The following is a 23,280-nucleotide window of genomic DNA, read 5'->3' on the forward strand; positions in this document are numbered from 1 at the left end:
GATTACCAATGTGAATGCCTACACCAAGTAAAGTGTTTGTTATCGTTAGTTTCTGTACACTATTTTATTACTTCAACATTATGTTACAAATATCCTTGTTATATCAAATCACTAAATTTATATTGTTGATTTTTTTTTTGGTTTTTTAGATTACAGGATAGACTGACGAAAGAGATTAAAATTGTGAAAATTATACTTATAAACTCTTCTGAAAATAATATTTAATCTTCAACTGAGACATGATTTGATTTTCTATTTTATTGTATTGAAATATTCTTTCAAGTGTAATAAACTAAAAGTGATATTTTTACAAATTAGTTGTAGGTCATTAATTCTAGTGTCATATATATATATATATATATATATATATATATATATATATATATATATATAATTGTAAAATTACTAAAAATATTGTAAACATCAATACATGTATAAATCAACATTATTTCTTCCCATTTTACATATTTACATCTAGATATATGCTATTACAAATTAACATCTAGATAATTCCATGAAGTGGGATTATAGTAAAATAATTGACTTCTACTTTTCAATTAAGATGTACAAAGGCAAGCTAATTACATAATAAGTAGTATAATACTTTATCTCAAAAGAAAAGTATAATACTACAAATAGCATTTTATTTTAGTACATACAATCCACATATTTAATTAAGGATTAACTGCATTTATGGACAAATCCAAAACTCAAGATACTTTGATCGATTCAACCATCGAAAGAATAAGAAAAAGGAAAAGAAAAATACCACAAGCATTACCTACTCTTGCAAGTATAGATTATCTTCATCATCCGAGAAATACAAGTCAAAAAGCCAAAGCCTCCCCAATCAAGATGACGTCATTTAATAAAAATTTATTATTTCACTAAAATACTTTTTATCTCTTTTAGAGAATAAATATTATTTTTTATAAGAAATTTATGGAGTATGATTCTCATATAAATTATGTCATTCTGTCAAATTATCATGTATTTAATAAAAATTGTTTTTCAAAGATAAAAGACAAAATATCATCATATAAGTTTGAGAGTGCCTCTTAATAGTACCAATTGATTTTAGTATAAACTTATAAATATATTATATCTTTTGATCCTTATTTCAACTATTAATTAATTTTTTAAATTGTAAATATATTCATATTAATCTTTCCACATCTTCCACAACAAGACAAGAAAACCTCACCCATATAATCCCATCACCTCTCTTTGCAAACATTTCAAACACCCATTTCATTCTTCGACCCCGTTACAACTTTTCATCCAAGAAAATACTCTGTTTTTCTTACTCTGTTTATTCATTTTTTCCTTCCAAATAATCTCTATTTTTATTGCATTTTTAATCAATAATCTAAATCAAATAATATTCCTTAGTTTGATTCATATTAATGGATTCAAATTGGTCTTCTAATTGTCTCCCGCCTGGGTTTCGGTTTCATCCTACTGATGAAGAATTGATCATACACTATCTCAAAAATCAAATCATGTCTAGACCATGCCCTGTTTCAATCATTCCTGAAGTTGATATTTATAAATTTGATCCTTGGCAATTACCCGGTTCGTATTTTTAAGCTTGTTCATATTTAATGTATAATGAACCGGGTTTTATCTAAGTTAGAGCATGTATACCACCTTTTTCGAAAGTAATTTAGGTTCAATTCTAGTTGCCCCTCCCCTCCCCTTAGCCAACCATGTTCCATAAAAAATTAATTTAATATATTTACTAGAGTATATAATATATTATAATGTTTTAACTATCAGTTTAAATTTTTTAATGAATTAATTTATTGATATGGTATCAGAGCAACTAAATTATATAATATTTATTGGTTTATTGTTTTGTAGATAAGGCAGTGTTTGGTGAGAATGAATGGTATTTCTTCACCCCAAGAGACAGGAAATACCCGAATGGGATCCGACCAAATCGAGCAACGTTATCGGGTTATTGGAAGGCTACGGGTACTGATAAAGCCATTTATAGTGGAGCAAAATATGTTGGGATTAAGAAGGCTCTTGTATTTTATAAAGGGAGACCTCCTAAGGGTTCTAAGACTGATTGGATTATGCACGAGTATCGCCTAATTGAGTCTAAACATAAACCCGTCAAGCAACATGGATCTATGAGGGTAATTATCCACATCTTTAGCACTTTTTATGTGTGAGCTATTCTTTTAAGAGAGTATTTCTTGATGAAACGTTTTTAAAATAAGAAATTTAGATACTATAATTTATATTTTTGATATATGAAGCATGTTTCACACTGAGACTGGCTCATACAAAAATTTGTGTTTTTGTTATAATTATTAAATATACTTTCTTTCGTAGTATAAAGAAAATAATATTAATACTTAGATCAATGATGAATATAGTCTAATCATTTAAAAAATTATTAATATTAAATTATGTAACACATATAGGTTAAAGTTTGACCTATCTTATATTAATATCTTAAATTCACTTCTGTTAATTATCTATATATTATAATATTGGTATTCTAACATAATAAATGATGATTATAAATGAGTAGAATATATATAATTTTGATGATGTAATTGTTTACTCCTTATCAATAATGATATATTTAATTTGAATTTTTGTAGTTGGATGATTGGGTGTTATGTAGAATATACAAGAAGAGGCAAGTGGCAAGGGTAGAGGACAAAGGAGAGGATTCAACATCAGCACAAGTACAAGTAAGCAATGAAGGGGGAAGTGAGGGTTCTAGTGTTCAAGACCACCAAGCAATCCAGTTCCCAAGAACTCAATCACTTTCTTACTTATTGGATTTGGACTATTTGGGTCCGATTGCCCATTTACTAAATGACAACACTTCAAACTTTGATCTACAAACAAGTATGGGCCACAATGTTGGATTTGAACCTAATATGGGCCCATATTCTTCATATCCAAATATTGGATTAAGCTGCCACCAGATAAATGGGAATCCATCTTATTATAAATAATAATTGTTTATCATGAAAAGGATCTCCACATTTGTTTTAAAGGAGATGGTTCATGTGATTGTGAATAATATTAGGTCATCCAATTGTAAAAATGATTTTTAATTAATCAAATGTGTTGTAGTTTTAAGTAGAATTAATTTATAGTTAGGTGATTTTCTTTTTATTTCTTTTAAGAATATTAGGGGTTGTAATTTATCTCTATGAATGAATAACCTAATATTTTCTAGTATTAAATAAATACACTTTGCTACACTATAGTAAGAAAGTAACCGTGATCAGACGGGAATATGAATTTGTTCTAGTTAGTATTGACTAATAAGTTAACTATTTAAGTTAGTTGTTTAAACCCACTGTTATAGATATGTTTCTATTTAAAGTATAAAAAGATGGTAAGATTTTTTATTTTTTGCTTAATGGATAACTAATACACCTACACCTAATTTTGCCTAACAAACCATAAAACTTGGTCCAATGATATCTCATCGTTTAAAATTATTGATTTTAAATACTCGTAATTGATATTAATTTCTATTGTTTATTCTAGAATTTAGCAATGCTATGATAAAGTATACTAACACATTTTATTAAGATTCAAGTACAATACTTAATAAATGAATTTAGTTAAAGCAATATTTCAATTTCTGGCGGCAAATGTAACCTCACCTAAACTAGAAAATTTCATTCATGCTTTTGTACAATTATACAACGCGCATGCAACGGACTAATTTTGAAGGCCGCCGCCCTTGACCCCTCATGAATGGAGAATGAGTATCAACTGTCAACTGTCACGTGTATACAAATATTTTTATATAAACCAAGTAGTATTTTTAAACTTTTCGTTTATGTTTATATTTGTTTATTGCACAAGTCCAATGCATTTTACTAGTATTCTATTTTAGAATTTATTAGATAGTATTACTCATGTGAGATGCAATTTTAATATTTTCTTGGACTACTTAAGAAAATAAAAATTTAAGAAGTAAATTATATATATATATATATATATATATATATATATATATATATATATATATATATATATATATATATATATATATATATATATATATAATTTACTTCTTAAATATTCCAAGAAAATATTAGAATTGCATCTCACACGAGTAGTACTATCTAATAAATTCTAAAATAGAATACTAGTAAAATGCATTGGACTTATGGAATAAACAAATGTATCATGTACTTTTCAAATTCGATTATGTGACAAGATTGTATTTTTCAACTCACTTATTTCTTATAATTAGCTAACAACCAATAAATATTTTTTTAAATCAAAATAATTTTAACAACTTGCTTAAAAAGCTAAAACTTTCAACTAGCCAAAATAACTAATCCATCTAACAACTTCTACAAATAGTCATTCACCAAACAAATTCGACAACGGACATCTAAATCTTAAATATTACTGTGATATTCATAAAATTGTCCTTTTTGAAAAAAAGTTTCTACCTTATATGTCAGTTATATGTTATTTATGTTCATCTTCTAATTATTCACTCCTACTTTATTATTATCATGATATATTATTAGGATACAACTTATTTTTAAATACATTTTCTAGAGATATGAATGATATAGTAACAAGGGATCGTTTTAAATATTTTTTACCATTATCATTATATCTGTAGATCTCGCTAATAGAATTATAAGCAAGATTTAGAGATGAAGAAAAGACGACAATCCACACTTATAATATTAATTTATAAAATTAATTCATCTACATCATAAATTTAATCTTTAAATCATTGTATTTGTTATAAAATATAATTGATAAAACGAGTAAATTACATACATTTACATTAAACCATATATGTAGGCAAAACATTACCATTAATCAATAAAATTTTATCAAACTGATTATCGTTAAGCTATATTATATTGATGAAATCAGCCAAGTAAGTCAAGAAATGTCCGTCAATAGTTTTTATTAAATTTTAATTACTACTATTTTAACATGTAATAAAATACTTAGTTTATCATAAAAAATATTCTTTTTTTATGATCCCATCATTGAAAGATTTTAGATTTTTCATCAATATATTGTATTTTAATCTAATTTGTAGATTTTTGTCATGTATGATTATAAAACATTTTAAAAGTATAATAAAATATATAAACTGAACATAAAATGTAATATAAATTTTGAGCTTAAGACTAAAGATTGTGTATATGATAATAGAAAATTATTTTATTTTATTTTTTGTCTTTTATGGTTGGATCACTTCTTAACGAAGCAAACTTTAATTTTATTTAAGATTTAGGATAAAAAATATTTAAAGAAATTTTTATAGTCAATAAAAAAATATTATATTTTTAATGAGTTAATTATTTCCTTAAATATCAAGACAATCAATTAAAGTTTCCATATCAATAATAGAAAAAAGTGGAAAACGTTTTAATGAAACGTGATACGTGTCCTTAGTCATTTCTTTATTAGTATATTTTATTGATTTTATTGATTATTGATATGCATTGTGCATGGTGCACTTTCAAAGAATAAAGCTAGTTAGTAGACTATTTGCGCTATCTTATTTGTACACACTCTTGATAGAGCATGTGGCAGCATTTACACATCATATGAGCAATTAGAAGAATAGGATGGCGATATCACGTAAATCAATTGTTGCTTTGTTATCTACTTGTTTCATTTTTGTTAATTAATTTACGTGTATACAAAGAGTATGATTTGCACATGATTAATTAACTTTATCCATTCAAACCACACAATTAGAAAGTATTATTACTTTCTTGCTACTTTACAAGTTTACAAATACAAATTTAATTAGGACCACATTCCTATCCAAGCTCAAGCATCTCCGTAATGCTTATGGCTACTACAAAGTTTTAGAGGAATCATCATAATCAAACAAAAGGTTAATCATTTGTTTTATCTCTTATTATACTCATGTATTTCAATAGCTTGAAATTTGTTCATATATAATAAGCTTTTTTGTTACAAGCCAGGCGAAAAAATAAAATTAATGAGAATTTAAAGTAGATTTCAGTTAGGGAATATCATAATTACTGCCACTAAGGTAGAATTGATTCAATATAATAAGTTTTTCTTTAGTCCTACCCCCTAAGAATTTTGTGAATAAATTTCCAATGTAACATAATTAAAATTCGTGTTTAATCAGTAAATAAATGGATGAAGTTTTATGCTATATATTGTGATGTATCTCGGTGTATATATAATGAGTTTTATACAATATATACTAGCTACTTTAATATTTATGTATTTTTTAAATCGGTGTTTTATTTAATACCTTTTGCATTAATAACTTGTTTTACTCTTTTGTCTCATTTCTTAATATGGTTTAATTGAGAAAGGTGGAAGGAATATGGTTAAATTAAAGGGATCGGTGTTATCCTAAAAGATAGGGATTAGCAAAGTATGGGAAGTATTAATTTATACATGGCTCCAAAAAGGTTGGTGCATTGCATGTGGTTAGTAATTTAAGTATCATAGTATGAAATTGACATGCAAAGATATTTTATTAATTACAACTATGGAAAGGAGTATATATTAGGATAAGTTTGAGCCGTCAAGTTCTTTGAACTAGTCAAATCCACAACCCTTTTGACATCTTTTGCATTTCTGCTAGGTTGATACAAGTATAAATATATTTAGACCTGTATAAAAGAAATGTAAATCAACGAGAACGGAGGATCTACATGTGAAACTCTCTAAAAAAAATATAATGGAAAATAATATGTGGTGATTCGACTATTTTGGCTTTTTCATAAATATTTTTTTAAAATCTATATGGTGATCTTGAACTTTCAACTTTTTCATATGGTAGACAAAATATTACAATTTTGGTTAAGTATTTATTTCGACTAAATTTCGAAATATATAGTCAATTAGAGTGACCACGACGTTTGTTTTTTTTTTTTAAATCATTATATTGATGCAAAATAGCGTAAATTTAACAAAAAAAACTTTCGTTTTGTTTACCAAGTGGAAAAATTAAAGGGTCAAGATCACCATATAAATTAAAAAAAAAATAATTTATTTACCACCTTGAAAAACCAAATTTTAGAACACCACATTTAATTTCTCAAAATAATTATGTTGTCTAAGTACATTCTTTTCTTATACGAACTTCTAAACAAAATATTACTTTGAGATTTAACAGTTGATATAAATTACTATAATTGTATCATGAGTACTACTTGAGCACAAAAACCATTCCCGTTAATAACCACTTGCAAAAGTGGTGTTAAATGATTATAGAAAACTATGAAGATAAAATATAATTATTAAGACTTTTATTATCATGAAAATGATGTTGCACATCTCATCAAATCAAGATTAAATTCATTTATATTACCATCATATAACCAAATGGGGTGTTTGTTTTAATTAAATGATGGATAAAGGGGCTTACAATTAGTTTCAATACAATCTAATCATTAACCAAACATTTAACTTTAAATTCTAGGAAAAATCATCTAGAATAATTTAATTTTTTCATACTTTTTCTACAATAATTCCACATATTGATTAACTATGAATAATCTAAACTTTAAGGTGTATTTTTTAGAGTAAATCCGATAATCAAATGAGTTAATATAGCAAGTTTTATTTTTTTATAAATAAATTAAAACAAAATGTTGAAAAAAAATATATGAACAATGTTAAAAAATTCTGATTTTTTTATTAATCATAATTGTTTATGTAAATTTTAATTTTTTCGCTAATTTTACATTAATTTTTAATTAACTTTTTTGATAAATTACCTATTATAACAGGTAATATATATTTGAGTAGGATAAGCAAAACCAACAACGAAGAGACAAAAGCGTACAAAATTTCTTCACAATAAGTACATATAAGTTCCAAAAGAGCCTAAATTGTCATATTATGATTGAAGTTCAAGTTTTACAAACAAATAAATTTTGAACTTTCTTTTTAGATCTCTATGCAAAAACATTATGATAAAAATAAAATAAAATTAATATATGCATCATATACACATATCATTAATTATTATTTTATATGTTCACAACTTTAATAATCTATTAAAAACAACTATAAAATTAAGAGTAATTAATTCCTAATAAACAAGAAGAATTAGGTGGATAACACAAAACACATGAATATAATCTTGGTTGCCTTTTGGCAAGCATACCAAGATTGTTGAACATTAACATTATAGCTTGCTAACTCATTAGCTTGACACAACAAAAAAATTAAACTTATAACACCAACCTAATTTCCATCAACCCATTTCTTAACATAAATTTTCCCAATCAAACCATCCTCTTTTATTTAATCTCTTGAAAATTACAAAACAAAACTATTCATTAATTAATTATTATAACTTCATCATGATCAAATCAAATAATCTAAAGCAAATAATTTTTTCTTTTGAAGATAAAAATGGTTATTATTACAATATAGGATCAGTGATATTGGTAGCATGTTGTATGGGGTTATCATGGGTTTGGATCCATAGATGGAGTCAAAGGAACAAGGTGGGACCCAAGACATGGCCATTGATAGGGGCAGCTGTTGAGCAATTGATGAATTATGATAGGATGCATGATTGGCTTGTGGGATATTTGTCTAAGTCTAAAACTGTTGTGGTTCCTATGCCTTTCACTACTTACACTTACATAGCTGATCCTGCTAATGTTGAGCATGTTCTTAAGAACAATTTTGCTAATTATCCTAAGGTAACTTTACATATTTTCATATACTACAAAAAGATTTAAGATCACTTTTTACTAATATACTTCCTCTGTCTTCTCCAATAAAATTTACGAATTTTATAGTCGAACTTTGACTATAATTTTCCCATCAATTTATATGAAAAAATATATTCATATTGGTTCTTGATAAATTCATTTCAAATATATATTTTCTAAATATTAATTTGTTAGAATTTTTAAAAACTCACAATTAAAAATTTTTGACTTTTAAGTTTGCATTGTGGTCCGTAAAAAAGTGATTACGAACAATAAATGAAAATAGTGAGAGTATACACTTTCTCTGTCTCACATATATGTTCATGCTTGATTTAAATAATAAATTCATATAAATAAAACGGTCAAATATATCTTTAGAATTGATAATATTATAATGGTTGTCTATAATAGATTAATAAAATGCATATTTATCAATATTTTTATATTAACCTTAAGATTATTAGCAATTACTTATAAATATTTATAAATTTGTCTTAAAATATAATTTTTTAGAAATTAAAATAATTTATTTGCATTTTAATTATATTTAATTAGTAAAAAAATTAAAATTTAATAGCTTAAATTAGATCTGACAATAGAAAAATCAATGTTTGAGATTGCTTGATTGTACTGGTTGGATTTATATAAAATTATTTGAGGAGGTATCAGGTCGTCACATTAATTCTCTCTGATAATGGTATTATGGAAGAAATAGAATATACGTATAACCTAGGAATCATAACTGATTAACTTTTATATCTAATATTCACCTATGACTGGTATTCAACTCATCATAAAACACAGTCATAAAATGATTCTCTACGTATTTAAGGCCTACAACTTACAGACACAATAAAACTAAACCTTTTAACTTTAATTAGATCACTTTAAGTTGACCATAATGACAACTTTAATAAATTATAATGACACATATATATTGACATACAAGCCCAATTTTGAACTATGATCCAACGTGTTTTGCTTTAAATTTGCCATTTTAAATGATAATTGTGGTATTTTTGCGAGATTGACTAATTTTGGCTCCATTTTTGTGAATTTTTGGGTGAACAATTATAGGGTGAAGTATACCACTCGTACATGGAAGTATTACTTGGGGATGGCATTTTTAATGCGGACGGTGAAAGTTGGAGGAAACAAAGAAAAACTGCTAGCCATGAGTTTGCATCTAAGAACTTAAGAGACTTTAGCACACTTGTTTTTAGGGAGTATAGTTTGAAGCTTTCTACCATTTTAAGCCATGCATCTTTTGAAAACCGATCCGTCGACATGCAGGTAATTAATATATCGTACACTAACTTAAATATATTTTTCACTAATGAGTTAATTCGCATATATAGTACGCCAACTCTGTAGTAGCTAGCTTTAAAAGCTCTATATTATGAATAAAATAGTTAAATTTTATTTCAGTCCTATAAAATTTTCGTTACAACTACTTAATATTAGTAATCGTTATTATAATTTTATCAATTACTTTGATTTTTTAAAAAAATTATATGGATTTGTATAATTTTTTTTTATTTAGTAATTAAGTAAGATAAACTATTAAGATATCATGTAAATTAAATCTCAAAAGAATAGTTATCCTTGTATGTAAAACTTAAATATACGATGGTTAACATATTTTCTAGTACTATTGTTGAATAAAATGTAAGTTAAATAAATCGAAATCATGTTCAAGCATAACAAATTTTTCTATTATATTTGAGCTACTCTTGTAGACTATCTATCAGTAAGACGACCTTAAATAAGAAGTTTATTTTATCGGATGAGTTACTTTAATCATATATGAGATGCGTCTTTCAGGGAGACTATATGATATAACATTTTGTGATTATATTTTAATTAGTAATAAATTGTGAATAAACTAAAATATTGAAATGCTTTTAGGAGTTGTTGATGAGGATGACATTAGACTCCATATGCAAAGTAGGTTTTGGTGTGGAAATTGGAACATTGGCACCTGAACTACCTGAGAACTCCTTTGCTCGTGCTTTTGATACAGCAAACACCATTGTCACCCTACGTTTTATTGATCCTCTTTGGAAGATTAAGAAGCTTCTTAATCTGGGTTCTGAGGCCTTACTTTCCCAAAGTATTAAAATTATTGATGATTTTACATATTCTGTAATTCGAAGAAGAAAAGCTGAAATCGTAGAAGCTAAAAAATCATCCAACACCAACATCAAGGTAAGTGTTTTCTTTAAGTAACTTGTTCGTGTTTGGCAAATGACATTTTAATTGACCTTTTGATTTTGTTTTAGTTTTTGGATATTTAGCTTCGCAAATTAAAAAGCTAAAAATGTGTTTCGTAAATATTTTATAGCCAATTATAAAGTTAACTTTTTTGTTGAGTTTTGACTTTTGTGATGCAAAATTGATTCAGGATCTGAGTAGTTTAACTCGACAATTCTAATTCGTAAATCGAAAATGACCTTAATAGAGAAAATGGGTCACACTTGATTGATTCAACTCCTTTTATTAATTTCATCATTTTTGAGTTCCACATTATCATTTTTAGTCGAAACTCATTATATATATATATATATATATATATATATATATATATTTATAGTCAGATTTTTAATTTAAGTCAACTTTACTTTATTTGACCTTCATTTCTCTATTAAACAGCCAATAACCAACAAATAATTTGTAACAAACAAATTCAAAACAACTAACTTAACAAATTGTCCACAAATAAGTCACTATTCTCGGCTAGTCAAACAAGAGCACAACTCCAACCAACATATCTAAGCTGCCAACAACCACTATTTGCCAAACAGACACATAATCAATTGTCTAGCTATTAAAAAACACAAAATTATTGGTACTTTAATTTATTTTGGTATGTGTTAAAAAATTCCAGATGAAGCATGACATATTATCAAGGTTTATAGAATTAGGAGAAGATCCAGAGAACAACACAACAGAGAAGAGTCTAAGAGACATAGTGCTTAATTTCGTGATAGCTGGTCGAGACACCACAGCAACAACACTGTCATGGGCAATATACATGATCATGACACACGAAAATGTGGCTGAAAAACTTTATCAAGAGCTTAAAAACATTGAACAAGAGAGAGCAAATGAAGAAATGATTGAGTTAATCCAGCTTGATCAATCTGAGGATTATGCTTCATTTAACCAAAGGGTGTCACAATTTGCGCAACTTCTGACATATGATTCCTTGGCTAAATTGTATTACTTGCATGCTGTTATTACCGAGACTCTCAGATTATACCCTGCTGTTCCTCAGGTTTGTTAATTACTTATTCATCCTACGTGTCCAATTTTCTTATTGGAACAAGTCACTCTAAATATCTTATTTCTTATTAAGTATTTTAACTTTACCAATATACCCTTATTAAACTTAACTTTTTACATTTTTACACTTAATAACTCCACTTTACTCCTATCAAAATTTAAAAATACTACACTCTTTTTTCCTTCATGTATGGTCCCATTTTACCACCTAAAAATGGTGAAAAATCAAATGTGACACTTTGAATAAATAGGAGAGGGTATTATGTACTACCTTAGTACTCCCCTCTATAGTCCTATTTACTTTAATAGTCTTATTTGACTTTAGACACTGTTTATTAATTATTCTTAATTTGTACTTTATTCTTAATTAATCTATAAGATACTCCATAGTAAAGAGCGATCTTATTTGATTCATTTAATTGCAAAGATCATTTAATATATTAACTTTTTATGATTTTTAATTATATATAATTAAAGATATTAATGATTATATTATTCTATTAATAAATATACCAAGTCAAATGGGATTATTAGGATATAAGAGGAAGTATATATAATTGAAAAAAACTTAGTACATAACGGTTATTTGTAAGGTTAACAAATCACTCTGTGTGGTAGGATTTGATAGGGGGAGAGTTTTGTTGTTTTAATTTATTTTTTTTGTTTCATTCATTTTATTATTATTATTTTTGTCTTTTTGTGATGATTTAGAAATCACGGTGATTGATTAGGAATTTGTGTATATAATTTGACGTGTTTTATTCATGGATGCAGGACCCAAAGGGAATATTAGAGGATGATGTATTGCCAGATGGAACCAAAGTAAAGGCAGGTGGAATGGTGACTTATGTGCCATACTCTATGGGTAGAATGGAGTACAATTGGGGCCCTGATGCTTCTGTCTTTAATCCTGACAGATGGCTCAAAGATGGTTTCTTCCAAAATGCCTCCCCTTTCAAATTTACTGCATTTCAGGTATTTGTTTTTGTATTTTATAAAAATCTTATTAGTAATTTTAGCCATTTTTTTTAATGAAACTAGCGGGTTGGGTGGTCAAATTAGGTCAATGTTAATGTTTGGTAAATTAATAAGCTGCTATGCCAGCGTATTCAAAATCAACTAGTCAAACCAGTTAATAAAATCAGTTAGTCAAATTAGCCACTTTAATCAGCTATCAATCATTTACTAAACACCCTCTTTATAGTACTCCCTCCTATTCCTCCCATTAATCCCATTTGACTTTTCACCAATTTTTAGGTGGGTCAAATGGGACCACTTAAATAGGAGAGAGAATGTGAATTAGTAAATTGTTAATGATTCCTTATTAGATTAATGATTCCCTCCAAAATTTTAATTTTGCCTCCTAATTTCAAAAAATTTACCTTTTAAATCTTAAAATGAATTTAAAAATTTTGAAAATTGAAAATAATTCTGAAAATACTGAAAATAGAAAATCTGATACAAGTCCTCACTAATACATTCATGAATTCATACATTACATAGTTCACCATTGATTAAAATTAATGGTTCCAACAACGTAAAATAAAATTACATAAGGATCGACTACTTAATTTCCCCAGGCCTTTTCAACTCTTCAACAACATCAGGATAGTCGTAGTCTTTGCTGATCATGTGAAGAATAAATTCAGATTTTGAAGAACAAACGCACAAAATAATGAAGAACAAAGCCAGAACTTGAAACAGAAAAAAAAAAAAGACCAAATCATCAACAACATTCCAAAAATCGAAGAACAAACGAACAAGAACAACAAAAATTAAGAATTTGAAGAACAAACCCACAGATTTTGAAGAACATACGAACAAACCCACAAAATCGAAGAACAAACCCAGGCCTTGAACAAACAAAGAAAAATAAAGTAAAAATCGATGTCACAAACCCAAATTTTGAAGAACAAACCCCCAGATTTTGTAGAACAAACGCACAAAATAATGAAGAACAAAGCCAGACCTTGAAACAGAAAAAAAAAAAAAGACCAAATCCTCCACAACATTCCAATAATCGAAGAACATACGAACAAGAATAACAAAAATTAAGATTTTGAAGAACAAACCCACAGATTTTGAAGAACATACGAACAAACCCACAAAATTGAAGAACAAACCCAGACCTTGAACAAACAAAGAAAAAAAAAAGTAAAAAATCAAAGTCACAAACCCAGATTTTGAAGAACAAAGGCACAAAATAATCAAGAACAAACCCAAACCTTAAAATTGGAAAAAAAAAATAAAAGCAAATCAACAACAACAAATCAAAATATCGAAGAACAAGAATATCAGAAATTACGTACCCACAAAATCAAAAAATCGAAGAACAAACTCAGATCTGGAAATACTCAGATTTTGAAGAACAAACCCACAAAATCGAAGAACAACCGAACAAAAATATCAGGAATTAATGTGAAAACGAAGTGTAACCGAAAAACAAATGAGGTATGAAGAACATCTAGGGTTTAAACGTAGATAAAGACTGCCAAATGAGAATGCATGAAGAAATTAGGGTTTGGTTTACAAAAAGGGAGGGAAGGGTTAATTTTGAGTGGGTAGGTAAATGTAATTAATGTGTTTTATTAAAAATATGTAGGATTAATAGGGGTTAGTTGATAGAGTTCAATGAAGGTATAATTGTAAAAAAGTAATGTGAGTAAGGGTAAAAGAGTAAAAAATATGTACTAAAAATAGGAATGAGACTAATAGGGTGATTTGACCATATTTGAAAATGAGACTAATAGGCTGAATAGGAGGGAGTAATAGATATTAAAATATACTTTATCCCAATTAAAGTGATTTAAATTATTAAATTATGTTCACTTTATATTCATCTAAAATTAAAAATATGTTTATTATTATATCACCAATATAGATAAGATTGGTTATATTGGACCCTTTAAATCATATGAGTCACTTAATAGCATTGCGGTAATAGAATATTGTGATGTTGTAAAACTTAGCATTGATGTTTGATACATGAAATAAACTTATGCAGGCTGGTCCAAGGATATGCCTAGGAAAGGATTCAGCTTATTTACAGATGAAGATGGCATTGGCTATTTTGTGCAGATTTTACAAATTCAAGTTGGTTCCAGATCACTCTGTTGAGTATAGGATGATGACAATTCTCTCAATGGCTCATGGATTAAAGCTTACAGTTTCTAGGTCTTCATAATTAATTATTAGAAAACGTAATTTGCAATAATATTCTATGTAATACTTTACATTAATTGTTTGATACAGTTAACTTATCATATATATGTTGATCTAGCTAAATTAATTTTTCGTTGCCCATTATTTTTGAAATTTGAGTAATGGAAGATGTGGATTACTTTGATAGTATTGATTTGGTTTATTAATTTTAATGATAAAAGTCAATTTGTTTCTTAAATATTAAATGGGAGTTATAAATGATAAAATAATGTTTATTTTATCAAATAATTGGTTTTGAATTAGTTATTTATTTCTCCAAAATAATACTCTCTTCATTTTCATATCTTCTTCTTAAATAGAATTACGAATTTTAGTGTTAAAATTTGACTAAAATTTCTCAACGATCTATATGAAAAAACATATTCATGTGAGAACTTGATAGATTCGTCTCAATATATATTTTCTAAATATCAACCTTTTAGTAATTTTTAAAATTCACGATCAAAACTATTTGACTGTTAAGTAAATTGTATGAAGATTTGCGCAAAAAATAAAAGAAAGAACAAATGAAAATAGAGAGAGTAAAATTCAGAAAATAAGGTTCATACTAAAAGATGATACTTGCCCAAAGTGGGATAAATCAAGTCATTTTTACGCTCAAGCGATTAATTAAAAATGGCTTAAAGGGAGTAATTAAAGGGGGAAATATAACTAAATCTGGGCTCCTAGCCAGCTAGCCTACTACTCCTTTAACATACGCACTTATTAATTCATTACTCAATTAGCAATGAAGTCAGGCTTACAGCCCGTCATGGCCCAGCTAGCGATAGCAGCCGAACCGCAGCCTTGTCTCACCCATTTTAGTCAACACCTATTGCCAAACATCCATTTATGAGAATTTGTAAATAAGGTTTGCTACGAAGGTTATATTAATCAATAGACCTTTGTTATCACTAATATCAAAGATAAGGATATCTACATCCAATACTTAAAATCCCGTGTCTACGTTGAAGTTACATTATGTAATTTGGATACACCAGTCAAATTCTTGTGTGAGACGATCTCTTTGAGAGACCATTTATAATTGGACCGATTTATTATATATTTTTTAAAATATTATAAGTAGGAATTAAAAATGATGTAAGTAGATATTTGAGATATTGAAAATAGACATTAAAGATATGGTAAATGAGTATTAAAAATAATGTAAGTAGGCATTAAGAATATGATAAGTAGATATCAATCTTTAATGATCTGGACTTGAAATATGTCTCTCAAAAAGACGTCCTCTCAAAAGACTAGCTGAATTTTGATTCAACCCCACTAACCACCTGAAATGTAACCAATCGAGACCAAATAAACCCCACTTTTTTCCTAAAATTTGGTGAATATTTGAGTTCTACATCAATATTTTTGAGTTATAACTATGAAATAAAAACCTAATTAAAGGCAAAAAAATGAAGTAAAGAATGAACTGTAAAAGGCAAATTAAAGAACAAGCTAGAACACCCACAACTAATCGATAAAGTATCAGTAGTATAAGGCATGAATATGATACCTCCAACCACTAGCTAGTTCCTCAGAGAAGAGTAACTCATGCAAATCATTTTCCTTTATTAATGTTTCTCTCAAGTTTTCCTAGGTCTTCCTTGACTTCTCTTTTCCTCGACTTCTCTTTTCCTCGACTTCTCTTACCCTCCACTATGATGCTTTCGATCTTCCTCACAGGGTTGTCAAAAGTCTTTCTCTTCACATGTCCAAATCATCTCGTATTACTTACTCTATCCGTCCTACTCATTTTGCATCAATATATGCCATTTTGGTCCGTCGCACACATCATTTTGCATCAGTCTTATTTTTGGACAATAGGCCAGCACTTTATTATGATCTCATCTTTATATTTTAATTCTCTTTAATTTTATCTATATAATTTATTTTTCCTCTTTATTATTTCCAGTATCTACTCTTTTAATTAATATTCTATTTCAGATTGATCCAAATTATTGTAATTACTATCATGGAAATGATGGCTTAGGTAAAGTATAATCCTTTTTTTGGAATTGGTAGAGCATTATCTTAACACCTCAATAATTATATGGTATGTGATTCATCGATGGGCCTTTAAACTAATGTATAGAGATCTATCTATCACATGCTAAATATAAAAGAAATAGTATACAAACTTGCCATGTCCAAGGTTTGTAAATATGAAAATACCTATAAATATAAATTTTATAGAAAGATGCAATTACATATTATAGTAAACACGATTTACATGTCTCACAATTATATTTTAACATGTAAAAATGCTTTCATTTGAAAAAGCTTTATAATACTATCGTTTGTAATTTTCTTGTTGTTTTATAGTATTGTATGATAATATGAGTTGATCTAATAAAATCTTTTTTTTACCTTTAATACTTAAATCATAATTAATGTAATAAAATCTTTTGAATATCACCTAATTACATTTGAACCTGTAAAAATGTTTTATGACAAAACTATATAAAATCACCATAATAGAATTTTTGAGTTTTTTTATAATATTATATAATATTTTAAGAATTTATTGTGATGTAAATAATTAAATGTAAGTAGTGGCATTTGGACAAGATAAGAAAAGCATCAGATGCCATAAGATATATGATAGGACCATTGCTTTTTAGCTTTGCATCGATCATTACTTACTCTATAAATATCCAAGGTATTAGAGATAAATTAGGCATAGTCTCTAACACAAGTGAAGGAATTAGCATCATTTACATATCAAGAAAGTTAGGTACATATACTTGTTTCATACTCCTTTTATTTATTTATTTATTTATTTATTTATTTATTTATTTATTTATTAATATTGTAATATGTAGTTCGGATATTCTGGGCTTCGAGTTTTTTTAGGTAATTCGGGTCGATTCGGTTACGGGTTTAATCGGATACGGGTCTCCATCGAGTTAATTCCATATTGGGTTGATTTCGTTTCGGATCAGGTCAATTTCGGTTATGGTTTGTATCGGGTTCGGTTAATTCAGTTCAGATCTAGATCAGTTATACTTCAGGACAAATCGAGTTCAGTTAGACTATGGGTCGGGTTATTTTTCATTTTGAGTTAACATCAAGTTCGGTTATTTTGAGTTCGGGTTGACTTCGGATCGATTATATCATTTTTTAGTTGGGCATTCAGTTATTCTTCGGATTGGAGTCGATTAAAATTCAATTTAGTTGAATTTTATCTCGATAGAACTTTATTTTTATTATACAATTTATTCAGTTGAAATTGTTTGTGATTGATGCATGACGAGTTGTAGTTGGTTAATTAAGTTGTCAGTTACCAGACAAATTTGGTTCAACTTAAAGATAAAATCGATAAGATTTGATTGCGGACCTACATTTATTGCTTAATTTTAGCTAAACTGAACTTGATTTGATTGAATCAAACTTATTATTAGTAGAATCAAACATTTATTTTTCCTAAACTGAACTTGTTTCGGCTAAATAAACTTATACATAATATAAATTAATAATTCTTTTACTTTATGAGATCTCAACAATATTGATTTTATATATTCTCTTTTATTTATAAATATCCCACTATTTTAATTGATTATGCTCATTTTATTACTTTTTGTCGCTTAACTCATCACCAACTTCTTGTAGAATCTCCTTCAATGAAATGGAATTTGACTTATAATAAAATAAAATAATAATAATAAAATCAAATTAATGGAGACAAATTAAAATGAAAACTTGCACAAAATAAAAGGAATAAAGCACGAATCACACTGCTCAAGTCTGTCCCTTATTCTTTCCTTAGTGTAGCTCATATTTTTGTGAATGGATTCTTGCAGTAATCAAAAAAAATAAAAAATTAATGAAATGAAATTGCAAGTATCTTTTACTTGTGTGAAAGAACCTTGAAATTGTAAATGGGGATTCTTACAGCAGTTTTAAAAAATAATAAATTCATGAAACTGAATAAGACGCATGGCCTCTACGCCTTCAACCGTTACGGTTGTCATTTTCGTTCCCACTAATCCACTCTCTAAATACTACCTCCCTAAATATATTATAGTTACTAATTGCTCACTGTCAGATAATTTTTTTCAGTTGCGAATTAGGTTAATTACTTACGACTTACGAGTTTCTAGTCATTTCGGGTATGATTATGTCAAGTGTTTATTAGGTTAAAGACGGAGTTGAATTGTAATAGGACGGGTGTAATTGAGTTTGGTTAACAACATTATCGGGTTAATCTTGGGCGTGGATTATGGGTCGTTTTGAGTGGGATTATGTCGAGTACCTGTCGAGTTAAAGGTGGATTCGAGTTGTAACAAGTTCGGTGCAATTCGAGTTCGGTTAACCACATAGTCGAGTTAATCTCGAGTGTTGATTATGAGTCCCTTCGTGTGGGATAATGTTGAGTACCTATTGGGTTAAAGATGGGTTCGAGTTGTAACTGCCTAACTGGTCAGTTGCAATCGAGTTCGGTTAACTACATTGTCGGGTTAATCTCGGGTATGGGTTGTTCTCGAGTCGAGTGCCGGTCGATTATGGGACTAAAATAATCGGGTGCATGTCGAGTTACGAGTCAACATTAGGTCGAGTTTTGGTTGATTATAGGTCACAGCACCTCGGGTCAATCAACGGGTCGAATACAGATCGATTTCGGTCGGTATTACGGGTCTGGTCTGTTTTTCACAGCCCTAGTACTATGTGCATTGTAATTAATTCCTTGTTATATTATAAATAGAATAATAGCACTATTAGCTGATGTATTTTGCTCAACTTATTATTGGTGTCAAGATCAAAATAAGGAAAAGATGTTTTCAAATATACTTACGTAGTTTTAGTCATACAATTGATGATTGATGTCAAGATGAAAATAATTAAGATGGAGGTGTTTTTAAATACTTATTACACATTTTTAGTCATACAATTTACAAATTCATTGTATTTAATTTAGATCTTAGAATTAATGTTTTTCCTAATTTATTTTCTTTGTTAAGGACTGAAAGAATGGCAGCATCCCAGAAAGTAGCAAAAATTAGTGATTTAAAAAATGAGATTAAGTCATCAATTGGAGCACGTAACTCAAATCAAGCAACCACAAACATGAACATTAGTAACACTGGAGTGGGAAAAATGATTGTTCACGACAAACATGATTGGTCTGGATCCGTTCTACACACTTATCCTAACATTGATACAAATGATAGCGCCAACTTTATCCATAGGAGTATCCTCCCCGAGGATCCACAAGGTTCTTATGGGTGTGTCATTTATGCTGGCCCAAATGTTCAAGGTGGCTCTGATAATTGTGCATGGGTATTGGCTTGGAAGGTTCTTGGTAACGGCTCTCTAAACAAAGTAAAATTTCTAAACTTTCGTAAGCGCTAATCATGAATAAAATATTAGAGTATGTAAAATATCATGTGACATGAACCATTAGCTTAAACTTTTGGTTGAGTTGGTTCTTGAATATGATATCAAAAGCCAGCGTAACAAGTGGTCACTTGTTCGAATTTCAACCATCCCTCATATAAAGTGGAATATTTAGCGTCAGGTTTAAGGAGAGTCTGTGTTGCATCTACACTTCTAACCCAATGGGTTCTCGTGTGAGGGGGTGTGTTATATTATATAACATATCTTGAGACCTCAACCATCAGCTAATATGCTTTTGGTTGAGTTGATTCCGTGACATAAACTAGTGTTGGAAAGTAACTTGATCTTATAACTACCTAATTATATTTTTTTAGTGTTATTAAAGGGAATTTAATGTGCAATAGATTAAAATGACCATTCAATCATACAAATTTTTTTTTGGCTATGCAAACAAAAAAATAAAAATATAAAAAAGAAATCCACTACACGTTAACAAGAGACAGAGAATTTATAGGCCTCTTAAAATTTACAATCAATGAAACAATTGTATGTACTTTGTTGTCTTTGAGTAAATATTTTTTAAGCATTTAGCAAAACTGTAAACTTTCTTAGCTTTTAAAATGATTAAAAAATATTTGAAACAAAAATTATAAAAATTACATGAGCATTTAACCTTTTCTTTTAGAAAAAATTACCTAAAATAATCCAACATATTCATGATTTTCTTACAATAATCTCAACTATCGATTAACCATAAATAATCCCAACTTTAGGGTTGTTTGCCTAGAGTAGACTTGGTAAACTGATGACAGAGAAATATTTTGAAAATTTACGTTAGAAAGTTTCGAATGATAAAAAATTTAGAATTTTTTTTAACATTTTCGACATTTTATTTTAATTTATCTTTTTTTTAAAAAAAATAAAACTTGTTATAGCAAGTTATCCAATTACCGGATTTACTCTTGGTTAATTAATATGTGGAATTATTGTAGGAAAATCATCAAAAGATTGAATTTATTCCACGTAATTTTTCTTTTTTTTTTAATATGTTTCAAAAAATAATACTCCTATATGATCTGATTATAATTAAAATTTCTAGATTATAGTTTTGCCTTAAAAAATTAAGACTAATTTTAGGTAAATCAAATTGCAAAATAAACTAAAAATAACAATAAATGAATCTTTAATCAAAACTCCAATATCTTTTGTAGAATCCATTTCATAATTTATTTGTATATTCATAAAAAAAAAATACAAAAATTTTCCTGTGATAATTTTAAAATAAAATATTTTGTGCTCCAAGATAAAAAGTGGTTTATATATTGTTGTTCTAATAATAAATAAACGTAATTCAGATATACGTAAAAACTGGACTTCTTAGCGAGTACCCGAAGGGTGCTGTTAATTGGAATGTAATCAAAGACAGTTTGGAAAATTCTGGAAGCGAAAGTGAAGATTATGATGCTCTTTCTGGTGCTGAAGCATCTGCCCGTATTGATCCATCTGCTGATATTGCAGCTGCCACTGCTCTCTTTACGGTCGACCTTTAATTTAATAGACTTAAAAGAGATTGAAAATGTGTACCAATTGTGATACTAAATAATACTCCTATTGCATATGCAACAAGGAAGTACACGTGTACTATGACTAATGTACTACGTATATACTTAAATTAAACAACATTGACTATAATTTATGATCGATTTATATAAAATATACATATTTATATAGATCTTAATAGATTTATCTTAATATATATTTCTTAGAAATCAATTGAGAAGAACAAATGGAAAATTTCAATTATACTCCCTAGCTCCGATTTCATTTCATTTCTTTTTTAGGTCAGTTCACCTTAATTGTTTTATTTCTATTTTAAGTAATGATTTTTGACACATATACATGAACACATTTTTATTATGGTCCACTCTTTAATTTGTAATTCCTTCGTTTTTTAATAGTTGCTATACTTTTGTTTTTCACGCTATCTAATGCACGATTTTAATCTTTAATATTTTTAATTTTATATGATAAAAATTTCTAAAAATTCAACACATTATGAAATTATGCACTAAGACGAATTAAACAAGATCCCACTTGACTATGTGTAACATTATACATGCAGAAATATATACCAAATAAAATCAGCTGATGAATAGTAATTACTACACGAATTGTAGCAACTATTAAAATTCCGAAAAAGTACATGTGAACGCCTCTTTCTGGTGGTCCCCTCCATAATTTTACATGTAAAACATTTTTATTATGGTTCCCTTAGCTTCTAATTTGTAGACCTAGACACCTTTTAAATATTATAAATATTATTATCGAAGCAAAAGTGTTTGTAATATTTTGTAGCAAAGTCAACAACATAAAGTGAGTATGCAATACTAAGTAGTATATATATCAAATATCATAAATATTAGTAGCCCATATATATTTGGAATATCGAATGTGGCGTTAGAAGCAGAATAAATTCCACATGATTAATTAGCAGCAATTTAGTAGAGTATATTTTATTTTACATAGTAGTATATATATCAAATATCGAATATCAAATATGGCACGGATAAATACTTAATTCTACTTTATATGTCTTAAGATTATATTCTCTTTTGCGCTGAAATTGCTAAATTCTCTCTATTATCTATTTAATCGGCGCTCATGAAATTACTATGATTGAAAATAGCATAAAAATTAAATTGTGTTAAAGACATTAATATTGTATTGACATGATTAAAATAATGATTAAATGGTTACATCA

At 27.8% G+C, this 23,280-nt stretch overlaps 3 protein-coding genes across 5 annotated transcripts; all 3 read left to right on the forward strand.

Moving 5' to 3' along the window:
- The first annotated feature begins 1,191 nt into the window (after positions 1-1,191).
- On the forward strand, positions 1,192-3,231 carry LOC130821316 (NAC domain-containing protein 2-like). Of its 2 annotated transcripts, none has more exons than XM_057687016.1 (3): positions 1,192-1,575; positions 1,864-2,144; positions 2,619-3,231. In XM_057687016.1, exons 1-3 carry the CDS (start codon positions 1,407-1,409, stop codon positions 2,979-2,981), a joined length of 813 nt encoding a protein of 270 aa, XP_057542999.1. In that variant the 5' UTR covers positions 1,192-1,406; the 3' UTR covers positions 2,982-3,231. The 2 variants fall into 2 exon arrangements, with proteins under 2 accessions (XP_057542999.1, XP_057543000.1); XM_057687017.1 differs by having other exon boundaries at positions 1,225-1,575; positions 2,642-3,231.
- Positions 3,232-8,305: 5,074 nt separating this feature from the next.
- On the forward strand, positions 8,306-15,275 carry LOC130820869 (cytochrome P450 704B1). Its single transcript, XM_057686413.1, has 6 exons — positions 8,306-8,681; positions 9,771-9,986; positions 10,602-10,901; positions 11,581-11,970; positions 12,753-12,953; positions 14,983-15,275. Exons 1-6 carry the CDS (start codon positions 8,334-8,336, stop codon positions 15,160-15,162), a joined length of 1,635 nt encoding a protein of 544 aa, XP_057542396.1. The 5' UTR covers positions 8,306-8,333; the 3' UTR covers positions 15,163-15,275.
- A 2,497-nt stretch (positions 15,276-17,772) lies between these two features.
- Positions 17,773-22,249, forward strand: LOC130820974 (uncharacterized). 2 transcript variants are annotated; one of them, XM_057686554.1, is made up of 3 exons: positions 17,773-17,919; positions 20,144-20,504; positions 21,875-22,249. In XM_057686554.1, exons 2-3 carry the CDS (start codon positions 20,154-20,156, stop codon positions 22,067-22,069), a joined length of 546 nt encoding a protein of 181 aa, XP_057542537.1. In that variant the 5' UTR covers positions 17,773-17,919; positions 20,144-20,153; the 3' UTR covers positions 22,070-22,249. The 2 variants fall into 2 exon arrangements, with proteins under 2 accessions (XP_057542537.1, XP_057542538.1); XM_057686555.1 differs by having other exon boundaries at positions 17,838-17,919; positions 20,153-20,504.
- Positions 22,250-23,280: the final 1,031 nt, after the last annotated feature.

Source organism: Amaranthus tricolor, chromosome 8 (assembly GCF_026212465.1).
Source record: "Amaranthus tricolor cultivar Red isolate AtriRed21 chromosome 8, ASM2621246v1, whole genome shotgun sequence".
NCBI classification, from domain to species: domain Eukaryota; kingdom Viridiplantae; phylum Streptophyta; class Magnoliopsida; order Caryophyllales; family Amaranthaceae; genus Amaranthus; species Amaranthus tricolor.

Coding starts and splice junctions, on each gene's coding strand:
- LOC130821316 (XM_057687016.1), top strand. CDS start 1,407: ATGGATTCAAATTGGTCTTCTAATTGTCTCCCGCCTGGGTTTCGGTTT. Junction 1,576..1,863: donor TGATCCTTGGCAATTACCCG/GTTCGTATTTTT, acceptor ATTGTTTTGTAG/ATAAGGCAGTGTTTGGTGAG. Junction 2,145..2,618: donor AGCAACATGGATCTATGAGG/GTAATTATCCAC, acceptor GAATTTTTGTAG/TTGGATGATTGGGTGTTATG.
- LOC130820869 (XM_057686413.1), top strand. CDS start 8,334: ATGATCAAATCAAATAATCTAAAGCAAATAATTTTTTCTTTTGAAGAT. Junction 11,971..12,752: donor TATACCCTGCTGTTCCTCAG/GTTTGTTAATTA, acceptor TCATGGATGCAG/GACCCAAAGGGAATATTAGA. Junction 12,954..14,982: donor TCAAATTTACTGCATTTCAG/GTATTTGTTTTT, acceptor AAACTTATGCAG/GCTGGTCCAAGGATATGCCT.
- LOC130820974 (XM_057686554.1), top strand. CDS start 20,154: ATGGCAGCATCCCAGAAAGTAGCAAAAATTAGTGATTTAAAAAATGAG. Junction 20,505..21,874: donor GTAACGGCTCTCTAAACAAA/GTAAAATTTCTA, acceptor AACGTAATTCAG/ATATACGTAAAAACTGGACT.